The sequence below is a fragment of the Ruditapes philippinarum genome, unplaced genomic scaffold, assembly GCF_026571515.1.
Source record: "Ruditapes philippinarum isolate M1 unplaced genomic scaffold, ASM2657151v2 ctg1050_1_1_1_1, whole genome shotgun sequence".
Classification (NCBI taxonomy): domain Eukaryota; kingdom Metazoa; phylum Mollusca; class Bivalvia; order Venerida; family Veneridae; genus Ruditapes; species Ruditapes philippinarum.
The window spans coordinates 91,330-106,524 of record NW_026860732.1 but is presented as its reverse complement, the minus strand read 5'-3'; the positions used below and the strand labels follow the sequence as shown (position 1 = coordinate 106,524).

General features: G+C 32.9%; 1 protein-coding gene across 1 annotated transcript in view; it reads left to right on the top strand.

Moving 5' to 3' along the window:
• Positions 1–10,694: 10,694 nt before the first annotated feature.
• LOC132713198 (calcitonin gene-related peptide type 1 receptor-like) overlaps positions 10,695–15,195 on the top strand; it is a gene marked incomplete at its 3' end in the record, with an annotated part of 88,644 nt that continues 84,143 nt past the window's right edge. The window contains 1 exon segment of the mRNA XM_060695682.1: positions 10,695–11,373. Within this exon segment, the coding sequence (XP_060551665.1) occupies positions 11,142–11,373 (232 nt within the window).

Here is a 15,195-nt window from a genome sequence, read left to right as displayed (position 1 = left end):
GACATTTATGCAAAGTTAAATCCTTCGATGCATGACAAAGTTACAGCCCGGACAAGATTCTATGTACCTGTTAATTCTAATAGTGATAATGTGAAACTTCAAAATGTAAGTGTGACATTGCCCTTTGAGTTATGGACGTAATTCTTGGACGCGACACAGCGACTTGATGTGGTTGACATTTATGTCTAGTTATTCTTAAATCATTCGATGCATGACAAAGTTACAGTCCGGACACGAATGTGTGTACCCATTTACTCTAATTATGATAATGTGAAACTTCAAAATGATAGCGTGACCTTGATCACGAGGTTCTTGGACGTGACACATCGTCTTGATGTGGTAGACATTTGTGCCAAGTAATTTCAAAATCCCTCAATGTATGACAAAATTACAGTCCGGACACGAATGAAGTGGGGACGCACAGACGGACAGACGGACAGACAGACAGACGGTGCGATTTTAATATGCCAGCCTTCGGGGACATAAAAATACACGGTAAAATAATTTTTATTTTGCATTATCGAACAAATTGAATATACTTCTTAAAAAAAAGGCAAAAAACCTCTCATTGTGGTTAATTTAGAGATATTTTAAATTAGGGCTTTTTACATAGGGGAATGGTCAAATAAATACTTAAAGTAGGTGGGGTAGGGTTGTATTTTTATACATATTGTGGGGCCCACAATGTCACCACAAGGACGGGAAGTGATGAATCTTTGATCAACTATCTTATACAGTCCGAATCCAGCCCTATCCGAAAATATGGCATATACTTATGCAAGCTGTCAGTCACAGAAATTTTATCTTAATTACTTGGTCCTTCATTAAAATACAGGTTTTATACAATAAATTACCGGTCACTGAAGATACAGTGGGTGTAATTGTATGATGTCAACACTTCTGTTTTAACTGTTTAATTTATATTCATTGCTCTTCGTATAAGATTTGCGGGTGTCTTGATTGAAATTGTCGGAGTTTACGACATTTCGATCATAAAATACCCCTCTCGGGAATCGGAAAAAACTTATCATGCAGGCTTAAAATATCGTTTATACTTTGTCTATCGTTAGTTTTACTATAAATATGGAGGAATATTTATTTTAGATACAGCGATAATATATAAAGTTTGCTCATACTAATTTGATTGGACTCGTTTAAGCTTAAATGCCCCAAATCATGGCATTTCTTCAAATTATAGTTTAAAGCTATTCTATGCTCAATGAAAGAATTGACAATGGATAATTTCCAACACTGAACACTTGTGAGCTACTCAGGGCCACATGGTCCTCTTGTTTATAATATTGCTACAAAGTCTCTTTCAATGTATATATCATGTAGATATTGACTTGACACAAAGCAGATGTGTCACGTTTAAAGTTTATTTACACGATTTGTGGTCACACTATTAATATATAGTGTCATTCAAAAACTAGCAGTTTTTTAAAGAAAGGACCAACTTTACCTTTCCTGTAATAGGGAACGCAGCTTCTCATACAAAGTTATTTTATTCTGTTGTTCAAATAAAACATACTAGTATTCAATAAAAATTTCATTGGTTTCAATAAATTTCTGGGATTAAAATATTTTACTCAAGGATGACCTTAGTACATCTTTAAATTTCAGATACTTAAGTTCTGTTTAACCATGCCTTCTCCTACACATTATAAGTTCTATATTGCCATGTATCCTACAGATTATTTAACGCTGTTTTAACGATCGAGTTATAGATTTTGTCAAACATTAGTGAAAACCACCTCTTTCAAATTCGTCCACTTTCCCGTTTACTCACGCGCATGAAAATAGCGAAAAGCACACAAGAAAACGAACTTATCTGGTATTATCAGTTATATACAAAGTTTATAATTTTCATGTATTTTACATATTTATGAAGAATTTATTTAACCGCTAACGATTGAATGGCTTGTTTATATAAAAAGGGCTCTCTTTCGGTTCTTTTTTCGGATTTAATGATTCTTTCGTTATTTCCAAAGGTGTTGCAAATCTGTTTATTCGGGTATACGTTGCCATTTATAAACTTTCAATTAAAACTTTGATTGGAACAAACTTCAATAACTGAAATGTTTTTCTTTGAGCTAAAACAACAATAAAGTTTACAACAATTTAAACTTACAGTACTTGTCGGATTGGATTTCATTGTGTTTACATGAGTGCTCATATGTAAAAATAAGCATATAGAATCTACATCTCATTCGTGTGACATTCACATATACAGCCAAAGTTTAATTGGTGCAATTACTTATACAAGTAAACCATGTGATGTAAAAACATTGCTAACCCATTTATCTTTGATTTTTAGATAAAAGTTTTTAGTTTCCGATCAAGCTACGAAGTAGGACTATCCTTAATATGTGATTTTTAATTTGTTATTTTAGGATATACAGACCCTTTGAAACAAGTGATCATCTGAAGAACACTTTGGATAAGTGATAACTATGAAAAAAGAAGCTATTGCAATTTAAAATCAGTCTTTACAAAATTGCAAATAAAAGTTATATAGTGTTAAAGATACAGCAGATACGACTTTGGAAAGTAAACGTATGAATTTTACTGTCAACGTGTGGAACTGACAACATTTACTAAAAATTAATATCAGCGTAGTCGAACATCAGTCTGTATTAACTTACACTTTATGAGACGGAAATTTAACTTCTACGGTTTCCTTTTCCCAAAAGATGATTGCTCCTGTTTCTTCATCACTACAGATAAGAAGTCGTTATATTTTATCGAATTATAAATATAAATATCAGCTTATACATTTCATCAACTAAAGTATACATAATTATGTGTTTATGTTCCTCATTTACAATGTACATAATATAACACATATTTATTGTGTAGCGCAGACATGTCTGTATGATCAATGGTATACATCGGCAAATGAGACAAATGATATGTCCCGTAGAAAAACATGAATAATCAAATGACTATTCATCTTGCTTAGAACCGTCACACACGTCCATAAGTCTGTATTATCTACAATCTGTCTTTACAGCCTTTGGCCATATAGGAGATAATTATAGCATGGATATTAGCAAGTTTCGACACAAAGCTTTTATCCTTAATATCATTACAATTTTTGGATTAAGAAGAAACAATATATCTGATATTTATATACAACCTTAATTCTTACTATCATAATTGTTGTCATTTACTTACTTGTATCATAGTTTGGGGACCTTTCTGTTGAAAATGTGAAATCGTATACATATACATGCACATTGCGTTAACTGGAATACAGGTATAAATTACCCGCACTCCAGAGCATGCCCATTGATTGGTTCATTTTGTCCGGGGTTTACATATTGTGACGACAGAGAAAGGGATAGCGAAGGAAATGTCATATTCAGATGCTCGTTCATTGGTTACATTTTGTGGAGTTTCATATTGCGGTATCAGGGAACGTGTTTTTATGTTTGACTATGATACAAAAACGAAAGAACATCAAAACACTCTGCAATCTGATTTAAACTCGGGGGCTATGCCCCATCGTACAAATCAGATAGCCTCGTGTTTCGATGCTCTTTCTATTACTTACAAATACATTGTCCTAAAATATTGTAAAAGTAAACAGAAAATTCTTTAAAATATTGACTCACCCAATGTTTCCATAGTTAATCACTTCGGATCAAAATGGGGTATTATTTTAATGCAATTTTGTCTCATCTTATTTTAATATGAAATGAAAGGACGCAGGAATACAATTTCATTTTTTATATATTTGTTAATGATTCAGGAGTTAGCAGGCATTTAAAAAAAAGGTCAAATATTTTTCTGAAAGTGAATTTGACCTTCTGGTAAGTCAAGTCCAATTAGTAACAACGGAAATATGTTCTGTAATAAGATACGTAGCCTTTATATGTGTGACATAATTTACTGAAACTGTCAGCTGCAAATGGTGTCTACATGTAGTGATCAAATGGAAACGATGTCTAACGAATGTAACTGAAAAAGTCATTCTTTCTCCCGTAATGTAAGCGGTGTCTAATGGTTACTTGTGGAAAAATGCTTTTACGTTAAAATAAGTTTAGGTGAATGGTCTTTTAGTTTGGAATTAATCCAACAAATGAATTAAATACATGTACATGCATCTTGAAATACACATTCATTAACAATCTTAATTACTATTCACAGGTAAAGCATTCTGTATTCTTTATCTTAATACGTCTATTATACCCGAAAACACAAACATGTCAAAATATCTTTAAAACAGAAGCGGTGACATGGTTCATCCCGGGTTCGAACTCTAATCCGGTTATTAGGTCACAACCATGCTTTAGCGTTTGTAAGATCAAAGTGCTATAAGTTGCCAGAAATTTGTTTAACAACCAAACTTAAATTACTGGTTCTAATAAAATAATTGTGAAATTCAGCAGACGATTCGAAAAGAAGACAAAATGAAACATGTAACTATTCCTTTCTCATAGTAATACACCTTAAGCTGGGTATTACACCCGATCGTGTGATTAGCAACCTAGGGATTATTTTCCTTGACATTACATTCTCAAGATATCTTATTCAATGGTTTATGATTTCCTGTCGATTGAGGGCAAATGCATCAAAAAGATAACATGTACGTCTTCCTTTTTCTTCCTTTTATGAACGAGTTAGTCCATGTTAACATAACATAACATATTGTCCATGCTAGTGAATATATATTAGAATTCTGGAAAAATGTTGGTTTTTTCATTTGATCATTGCATTAATATTTCACTTTCATTTTGAATAATACATAAAAATGAATAATACTGCATAGAACAGCAGAAAAACAAATGTGTTAAAACATGTTTAGACCCATCGTCGGATGCCCACGGCCGAACCATTACTATTTATCATGTTATGTAAAATGTTAATCAACCGTACGTATCCGACGATGGTATAGACCGTTTTACTATTTTTTTACTTTTTTACTATTTACATAGAATCGGAAGTAGCATTTCGTGCATGCACTTTCTGCATAGGGCAAGATAGTAATAACAAAAGATTATAATTTTTTTATCAGTTTTTAAGGTAGACCACCACTACTAGATGCTATAAAGAACTGTAAAAATGACAACATAGGACAGTTATATGTCTTAAAGGTACCTTGTCAGCAAAATTAAAACAAAATTTACCGTATGGTTTATGACTTATGGACATTTTTCTGAACTTAAACTTTGTTACGAGTATTAGAAGTGCTCTTGGTCATAAATGAGGAAACTCTAAATAATCTATAATATCGTCATAATGAAAAATGTTTTCCTATTGCTCATTGTTAAGAAACAAATGACAATATTCAGGTAACAAATTACACAAGCAAAATGACTGTTTCTAAACAAAATGTTTTTGGTATTGTCAGGGTCTAGTGGGGCCGGCACTAAGAAATAACTTTAAATATGGTTCGAAATCCTAGTCCATGCAAGGCGTCTTAAGCAATGAAGCTTAAGGAGCCAGACCCCAATACCCTAATAACCTAAATATGATAAATGAGAGACATGAGGGATGAAGTAAAAGCCATATCATGTTATGTTTCACCAATATGATTGAACAATATCTTTTAAAAAAATGTGTACATATAAATTCATAAATCATTTATATCTGTGTATGTAATATCTGACTTCTTATAAACATCAGCTTCATATACGTTGGTCAAGATCTAGGTCATCATTATACTGGATAAAATATATATAAGCAAATATTTAAGCATAACTCATCTAAACTGCGCAGACATGAGAGTGTGATGAGTAAAATACTCATATATCACTGCTCAATCATAAGCACAATGTCATACAAAGGAGAGACAGATGAGATATATAAACTCATATACCACTGCTCTTAAACTAAAAGCCATGCAGAGACATACACAGTGAGATAAGTGAGACACTTATATACCACTACAGAAACATTGATAGCAACTTTCAAGCAGTAACACAAGCATAAATCTCTTCGTGATTTCAGTTCCAAATATAACATTCTACGAGTAGACTTGTAAATTACAGGAAGGACTGACACATTGGCATAACTAATGAAAGATTTCCATTACAAAAACCCTATTATATATTTAGATGAAATTTATCTCTTCCATTACAGCTGATGAAGTTGTATCAAATCTTCAGCATGAACATCAACTGAACTGTCAAACTGTAAAAATATTAATTTTCTTAACTAAAATGGCTTCTTGTCCAAGTTGGTCCTTTCTGCATGTACATTCTTCTCTCTATCTCCATAAAAAATATAACACGTGCAAAATGTAAACAATAACAAACATCGCCCTGGATTCTGGTTGGTTGCATCACACAAAGAAAAAAGTCCCTAATTGACATTAAAACTGTAAGAAAATATCTTTAGCGGACGTCAGCATCTTCTTCAATAAACAAGAAACAACTTAACTGAAACATGGAACTTCCAAATGGAGAATCCAAATATCGAACGCCGTCCTTACTTTCAGTTTAGTCTGCTTCCGGTTAACCATCAAAATAAGTCTTGAATTTCTAAATACAAATAACGTGGTTTAACCTTACCCATTTTTAAGCGTGCAAGAGGTCGATCAAGGGCGCCCTCGAGCTTTTATATCATACGATGCTGGAATTGCAAGAAAGCTCTGCAGGAATCGTTGGAAACAGGAAGGTCGCTTTTCCGCCATTCCTCAATAAAATTATTAATGAGCCATATTTAAATTAAACTTGTCTGTTGCAAGACCAAGTCGCTGTATCTAAAATAAATCTTCCTACATGTTTATAGCAAAACTAACGATAGACAAAGTATAAATGATATTAAAAGCCTGAATGATAAGTTTTTTTCCGATTCCCGAGAGGAGTATTTTATGATCGAAATGTCGTCAACTCCGACAATTTCAACCAAGACACCCGTAAATCTTACGAAGAGCACACAGTTATAACAGAACTTCTAAGTGTTGTCAGCATACAATTACATCCATTGTGTCTCTTCAGTGACCGGTAATTGATTGTATTAATGAAGAACCAAGTAATTGATATAAGATTTCTGTGACTGACCGCTTGCATATTATGATAAACAATTCACTTATAAAGGATATGTAACTTGGACAAACCAAACTGAAAGTATTGAGCGTTGTAAAGCTATCGTGTCATATAATATGTTTCTATAATAATGTTTACATATCACTTTAAGATTCCACAAGTTATAGTTATAGCGACAGACTGTTATGTGGCATGTCATGGCCGGATGCGACATCGAAGGTTTTACTTAACAGAATTAAGCCGAGAATATTGTCTGTAAGGAAAATCAGAGATGCCACCCCAGGTCATGATATTTTTAAATAATAGTCCAGTTCGATATATTATAACTGTTTTTAGTATGATAAATAGAAATGAGAATTTAAAAAAACCCATAAAATTTCATTTAAATTATGATTGGATTTTCTTCATAAATTAAACTCCCCACTCGGAACCTCGGTTACTTTTTATGTAACGTGTCAATGACCGATATTGCAAACCCAACACCATATAAGCCAATCAGAAGTATGTTGAGTGTTCCTGATGGGTTGGATGACCAAAGACACAGTAAAATATTGCTGTAAATAATTTAGACGCGGTAGTATTACGCTAACCGCCGTTTCATCAGCTTTTAAATGGCAAAAAAGGAGATGTTAGCGCCGACGACTTCCTCTTTTCACGATACACGAAGTTTTATTCTTGACAGTTTTAAACCTTTCTTTTTTTGTACCTAGAAAACGACCCATTTTCCTGAAAAGAAACAAAAGAAAAGAAACGAATTACGAAAGTGCTTTATAATTTACAGTTCCCACTGAAATAATAGTTATAAAGCGAAAAATAAGTTTAGTGATCGTTTTGCGTACATGAACATTTTCATGAAACAATCTATGTGCATTATGAGTTATGAATGTCCGCTCAATGCAGTTAAGATTTGTTAAAGTTTCTTTAAAATAATTCAAAGAGTTACAGAGCAGGCATAAAATAAGTCAAATAGGCATTGACCAATAATTGCGACTATAGGTATGGAGTGAACCATGTAAATATCATGCAAAGACGTTCTTTGATGTGGACAATAAATATGCAAAATACCTTCGATCTTTTCCAAATAGTTTATCACTAACTTTCTTCCAGCGTCATAACACATTCAAACCCGCTTTGCATAACTCCTCTATTAAGCAGGCAGTGCAGTCGAGTGAATAGTTAGATAATCAATTAATGCATGACAGCATAAAAAGAGAATTATTGCAGTCAAGATGACGTCAATAAATCGAAATAAGCAAGGCCTTCCAGCATATCTACTTATTTACAAAACCTTTGGTATGCAGAATGTCTTTTATCTCTTTCTATATGGATACTATGTTATTCAAGCTCGTCTCGTGAAAATGTGTCTATTTCGGATAATAGTCTTTATTAAGAAATGATACACAAAAGAATAAATTATAGATTGCTTTATGAAAGTGATGCGTAATTATGTTGCTGATTTTTTTTACATGATGCACATATGGATCTCTTCAGCACATATGGAGCTCAAATGCAATTTTGAGCAGCGATTCCCTTCGTGGCTAAGTCTCCATAAATGTTTAAATCAGGATTTGTCTGAATGTAAGCATCGGTCTGTAGTGAGATTTTGTAAAATCTTTGTTTTTGAGTCCGTTAAGTGACATTTTCTTCATTCACATTGCATGTTTTGGACACACCCACGACGGAGAGAATATCTCGATGAAGACTGCATAGAAATCCAAAACAAAAATGAGTAATATTGAGGAGAGTCAGGGGGGTAGAATCACATTTCAATTTTACATTTACAATTTTAAAGGATGGAATTTTATATAAATGTTTAAAAAGATGAAAACTTAAAGTGCGATTGACCTTTTTTTACAGTCACATCTGGTGTCATGCTTCACATGTGGTGCAGCGGAAATTCACATATAATTTTTACCGATACTCATTTTTGAGATACATATGAGGTTCCACCCCTCGTGATTTAGCGTAGAAGTAATTTTCCTGCCGTAATTTGGTTTGATATCATAAATGACGTCATATGGCGTGTAAGCTGTGCATACATTGTACATCATGTAATAATAGAATTGATAGCCCTATCTTTTTGATAAGGGAATAGTGTACGGTGTTCTGTTTGGACAATGTGGCGCCGTTATATGTCGTTAACTATCGCACTTGCCGCTAAATGTCGCACCATTGCCGCTAAATGTCGCAACCGCCGCTAATTGTCGCAAAATCATTTGCCGTTAAATGTCGCAATGTTAACGTTAAATGTCACACGAATTTCCCTTACAGTTTAATGTTGCAACACTACTGTTAAATGTCGCAATATGTAATTTTACGTTGAACATAAGTTTTATTGTTACGTCATATTAATTAAATCTTAGACGAATTTTGTCTATTTGAAAGCGAGTGATTTAATTATATATGGAACTGCGCTACAATTAAGACGACGATAGTACTCATCTTGTAAATAAATGTAAAATGTTTTGCGTTCGTTTTTCAATTGATCCTAATTGATCTTACATATTGATAATTATACATTTGTCTACTATTTGTATGAAACTGTAACATTGGCATTGTTTTGTAAATAGTTTTGTACAATCATGTCTGTAAAATTGGCTTGCTTCCTGAGGTGGCAGTCTGATGGCTTAGTTGACTGAGTAGGCAAATTGTCTCGCAGTCGGAAGAGGAAGCTTAAATTACTGACGACCTGGGTCTAAGGAGTTTGCCTAACGTAAAGAAGCCTAACGTCGACAGCCTAGCATCCTAAGGAGGTCACCTAACATCTTAACAGCCTATTGATATCAGCTGTGCAGCCTATTAATAAAATACAGAAGCATCACTATGAAAGGTCATGCAAAATCATTATGCGTAATGTCGTACTGTCACTATCGTACTTTCGAAAAGTCACCATCGTACTGTCATGTTTCGCGCCCAAACGGAGCACCGTTAAGCAACATGTTTTTTTTTTTGATTTTTACACAATGGTGAGTAAGTTTATTTAACGGACGGGTAAAATTAACAGAGTTTTGAGTAACACATCGTGAAGGTTATTGTTCAAAACATTGTAATGAAATCAATTTATTTAGGTTACTGTAAACGAGTCCCTGTGACATCATGTGCTTTTACTGTTATTAAACGTCGATTCGTATTTCGTTTATTTCCCCTATATGCCATCTATTAAAGTATAAGTTGCATAATTAACTAACAAATGATTACAAAATATGTAGCAATGAAACGGTTAACAAAATCTGAAGATTTCTTGTTTACTAGCAAATCAAATTAGGTTACATTTATTGTTCCTTTGCAAACTCCTAGCACAGGAAGACATTTTGTCGATAGTGTATTTTTCTCTTAGTAACCAATTACAATTCTTCTAAATAGCATATATTCCACTACGTTTTCCCATACTAAACACTCTGGAGTGCCAGATATAACTAAAAGTGGATTTTAGAAATCTTCCTGGTGTATGTTTGATTTCTTTAAGAACGGTTTTATTCTTTTATTAGTGTTAGTTTAAGCTCAAAAAGGCATCATTGAAAATTAAAACAGTATTTCTTCTGAGTTATTAGTGAGAACAGTCTTGAAATTAAATGTGGACATTTTATGAGAAACATAGATAATGAATTATATGACAAATATATCATTTTATATCTATATATTTAGTCAATTATTTTTAAATTTTATTCAAAAGAAAAATAAATACATAGATATAAAATTCAATGACCAACGTAATATTTTATCTGTATGTAGTGGTTAAACACAAGGAATTTAATTGCAAACGGTAGCGAATATTATCTCAAATGTTTATTATGACTTTATCGTTTGAGTTTTATTATAGCTTTAACGTTATCAGTGCAATCTCGTTTATCAGGACGGCTATTAAAGAATTCAACACTCTCGTAGAAACGTGTCAACTATGTGTGCTTCTATTAGTAGTGATCTGAGTGCAATTTATGACATCATTTTATCTAAAGAAAGGAAGGAAATAACAGTTTGTTTTTTTCTTAAAAATATTATTGAGTAATTGTGTTGAAGGATTACTACTTAACAATTTATTTTATCTGGTTTACCATTTTTTTTCCTTTCAAAAAGTTAAATGATGTTATCTATAAAATCAAACTAATTACTTTAAAACTTGGATATTCTCAAAAGACGGATGACATAATGACTTTGACAGGAATTTCTCGAGAAGGGAACAAAACATTAAATTCTATTATATTGAGAGATAATATTTTAGAAAATACCGTCAATATAACTCCAAGTGGCATCGATCAAGTTTCCACCGCGGTACCGAGGAGGAGTTCGCTAAGATTCCCTCCTAGATTAATACAGTTATTAATTTCATTAAGGAGAGAATGTTTCAATAAAATGAGCGACCAACCTACGTTTGACAAAGGTAAAGTTATACATGCATTACATATTCTGATTAATTTATCTTAGAGAAATATCATAAATTTATCTAGCTGATGCAATAACTCTGTAATTCCCAATTAATTTTATTTTATAGATGTTTTTGGTTTAATTTTAATTACAATGTTTTTAGTTTATTTTGTGTCTTAAACAGAATAAATATTTTATCTTTGTACATTTATACCACAAGTAGCAGTATCGTAGATAAAATAGACCAGAAAATAATAAATATCAAATTTATGCTATTTATTTATATAACAACGCAATTGATAACACTGAAATTATCATGATTAGTTATTGTACAAATTCTATATTCGAAATAATCGTTCATATGTGGAAGCTATCCAGCTAGCTTGCGGGACGTCGGTGGTACTACTCGGGTGCCTCATCGAGCCTGAAACCGGAAACAATGAATGGACGGAAACCTCTGGAAAATCGCCAAATGACCTGTACTGTGTTAGTGCGACGTAACTCCCATCCCCCCAGGAAATAATTATGATAATTAAAAAAAAAACAAGATTGCATTTGTGAAAAATGCTATGCCACCGCATTAATACAACACTTAATAGTAATGTAGGAACATATTTTTTTGTTTCTATACAATTGAAGATTGTCATAATGCATAGATCACTGACATATATAATATTCTTATTATTAGATTAGTGGTTAAATCTATTTTATTCAAATAAAACTCAGAGTAGGAATCTATCAATGCAGTTTAGTCTAATGAATTTGGTGGTGAAGGTCATATTTCACATGGCCAAAAATGACTGTACATCAAAGGACAACATAGTAAGACACTTTGTCAAAATCTAGGCCAGCTGATATCAAAGTTCACTTTAAATCTTAATCTGTGCACATGGTTCTAATTTCATAGCTGCACATTAAAGGATAAAAAAGTAGCTCACATCCTCAAAATCTAAATCACCTGCTATTAAAGTTCCATTTTACAAAAAAAATGTGCACATAGTCCAAATTTCATGGCTGTACATCAAAAGACAAGAAAGTAGGTCACTGTCCCCTTGGGCAAGGCAAAATTTTGACCCAAGGGTTTAATTCAAACAATCTTGATACAGGTCCACCAAACATTTCATGTCAAATATCTAAGCTGTAGCTATCTTCAATTCAGAAAACATTTGTTTAAGTTTCTGTTTTTAATATCTGTACATAATGAAAATCAATGCCCCGAGCAGGGCCAATTTTGACAACACAAAATTGGAACAACTTTGGAAGAGGACATATGCATGATATTATAAAGCTAACATCAAAGCTCTCAGTCTTGCACCTTCAGACAATAAGTCTTAATTTTTTTACTATATGTACATAGTGAAAAATCAATGCCCCCCGGGGAAGGGGCCAGTTTTGAGCCAAGGGCTAAAATTTGAACAATTTTGGTAGAGGTACACTTCACAAAGTCTCATGCCAAATATCTAACCTCTAGTCTTTGTCGATTCAGAGAAGAAGAGTTTTCAAGTTTTTTTTACAATATACATATAAGGTAAACTATCGCCTCTTAGGCAGGGCAATTTTAAAACTAGAGACATAATTTAAACAGCTTCGGTAGAGGTAGATGATATTATAAACAAAATATCAAAGCTCTAAGCCTTGTACCTTCAGGCAAAAAGATTTTAAAATTTTAGTATATGTTCATTGTTAATGACTGAAAATCAATGACCCCTGGGGCGGGGCCAATTTTGACCCAAGGGCTATAATTTGAACAGTCATGCGAGAGGTTTACTACACAGTGTACCATGCAAAATATCTCACCTCTAGCCTTTGTGAATTAAGAAGAGATGATTTTTTTAAAGTTTTTACTATATACATAAAAGAAGACCTATGACCCTCGAAGCGGGGCGGGACTAATTTTGACACTAGAGACAAAATTTGAACAACTTTGGTAGAGTGCCTATAGATGATATCATATACCAAATATCAAAGCTCTTAGCCTTGTACCTTTGAACAGACAATAAGATTATTAAGATTTTTTTTTACTATTATGTAGATAGACAAAATCAATATTTTAAACCCCAGGGCTTTAATTTGTACAATCTTGGTAAAGGTTCATTACACAATGTTCCATGCAAAATATCTAACCTCTAGCCTTTGTCTATTTTGAGAAGATGATTTTTTTAAGTTTTTACTATATATATACTCAACATCACTAATTACGCGTCATCACTTATTTCACGGTAATGGCATATTTTCATGTGACCAGTGTTAAAATTGGTCAGAATTGACATATTATATCTATACACATATGCAACAAAGTGTCTGTACAAAATATTTTAAATCTCTAGATTTTTACGTAAAACAGAACAACATTTTACAAATTTCTGCAAAAAAGCAATAATAGTCCATTAAATTTGTGCATATGTCTGAAACAATCATCATTTACTTAATGTTCTTGATTCTTGAAGAAATAAATTTTTAGTTCCAAAGTAAGGGTAATTTAAATATTTATTTAATCAAGCAAAATAACATGTAGGAATTTTAACTTAAGCATGAAAAAACTTAAATGTAACACAATTACCGCGATTTCAATGATGACGCATTGTTTTCAAAATGGCCGACATATGGTCTATGTTTGGTCCATTAAAATTGACTTTGACTGAATATATTGCTGTTTCCTTGTGCCATACAGCAGGAAATACCTATATGTAATAGCTAATGACAATTTTTGTACCAGAAGTTTCATTTGTTGTTTTCTTTCTGGTTTCAAAGCGCTAAGTACTGTGAACTAAGAGGAGCACTGTATACATAAAAGGAAAAGGCTAATTTTGACACAAGAGGCAAAATTTAAACAATTTTGGTGGAGTACCTATAGATGATATCATATACCAAATATCAAAGCTCTAAGCCTTGTACCATCAGACAATAAGGTATTTTAGTTTTTACTATACATGTATTTACATATAGTGAAAATCAGTGACCCCCGAGACGGGGCCAAATTTGACCCCAGGGCTATAATTTGAACATTCTTGGTAGAGGCCTACCAGACAATGCCTTATGCAAAATATCTATACTCTAGGTCCTGTGGGTCTTTACAATAAGATGTTTTGAATTTATTCTTAGAATTCCTTTTGGAAATGAAATTCTTTGAACAACTTTGGAAGCCCTTTACCCAAGGATCTATCCTGCCAAGTTTGGTTGGAATTGGACTAGTGGTTTTTCACAAGAAGATTTTTTAAGTTCACTATATAATCTATATAACACACAGGTGAATCGCTATATGCCACCGCATCGCAACTGCGGTGGCATAAAAAATAATAAAGAAGATACATTGACCGTGTAGCCGCTATAAATGAGGGTTAGGTATTCTACATGAATTTAAATTATAATACTTGTAATGTTATGATATATAGAGGATATTTGTTTGTTTGTGTGTTAGATGAAATTTTATTTCATCGAGCTAGCTTTAAAAACAGTATTTTCACGAGTACCGTAGCCACGAGGGAGAATACTGTTTTTTGCAGTTCACGAGATCCCACAAAATTTTGACGACAGTACGATGGTGACAGTACGATATGTCACCAACGTTCTGTCTTGTTTTGTGCTTTTCGTTAACCTGTCATACTTGTGTTCGATCTATATTCTAGATAAAAACTATCCGTAACCAAGACTAAGATATAACTCAAATTGAACATTTTAATAGAGAAACAAAATTGAATAGACCATTAAACTGAAGACACCACCACGACACCCTGGCCCCATTTTTTCTCTCTATCAATAAAGGCATATTGAGAGAAAAGTAATATGAAAAAGGCAAAGCCTCAAAGCGAGCTCGATGTACCTTTTACGTGAAATAGTA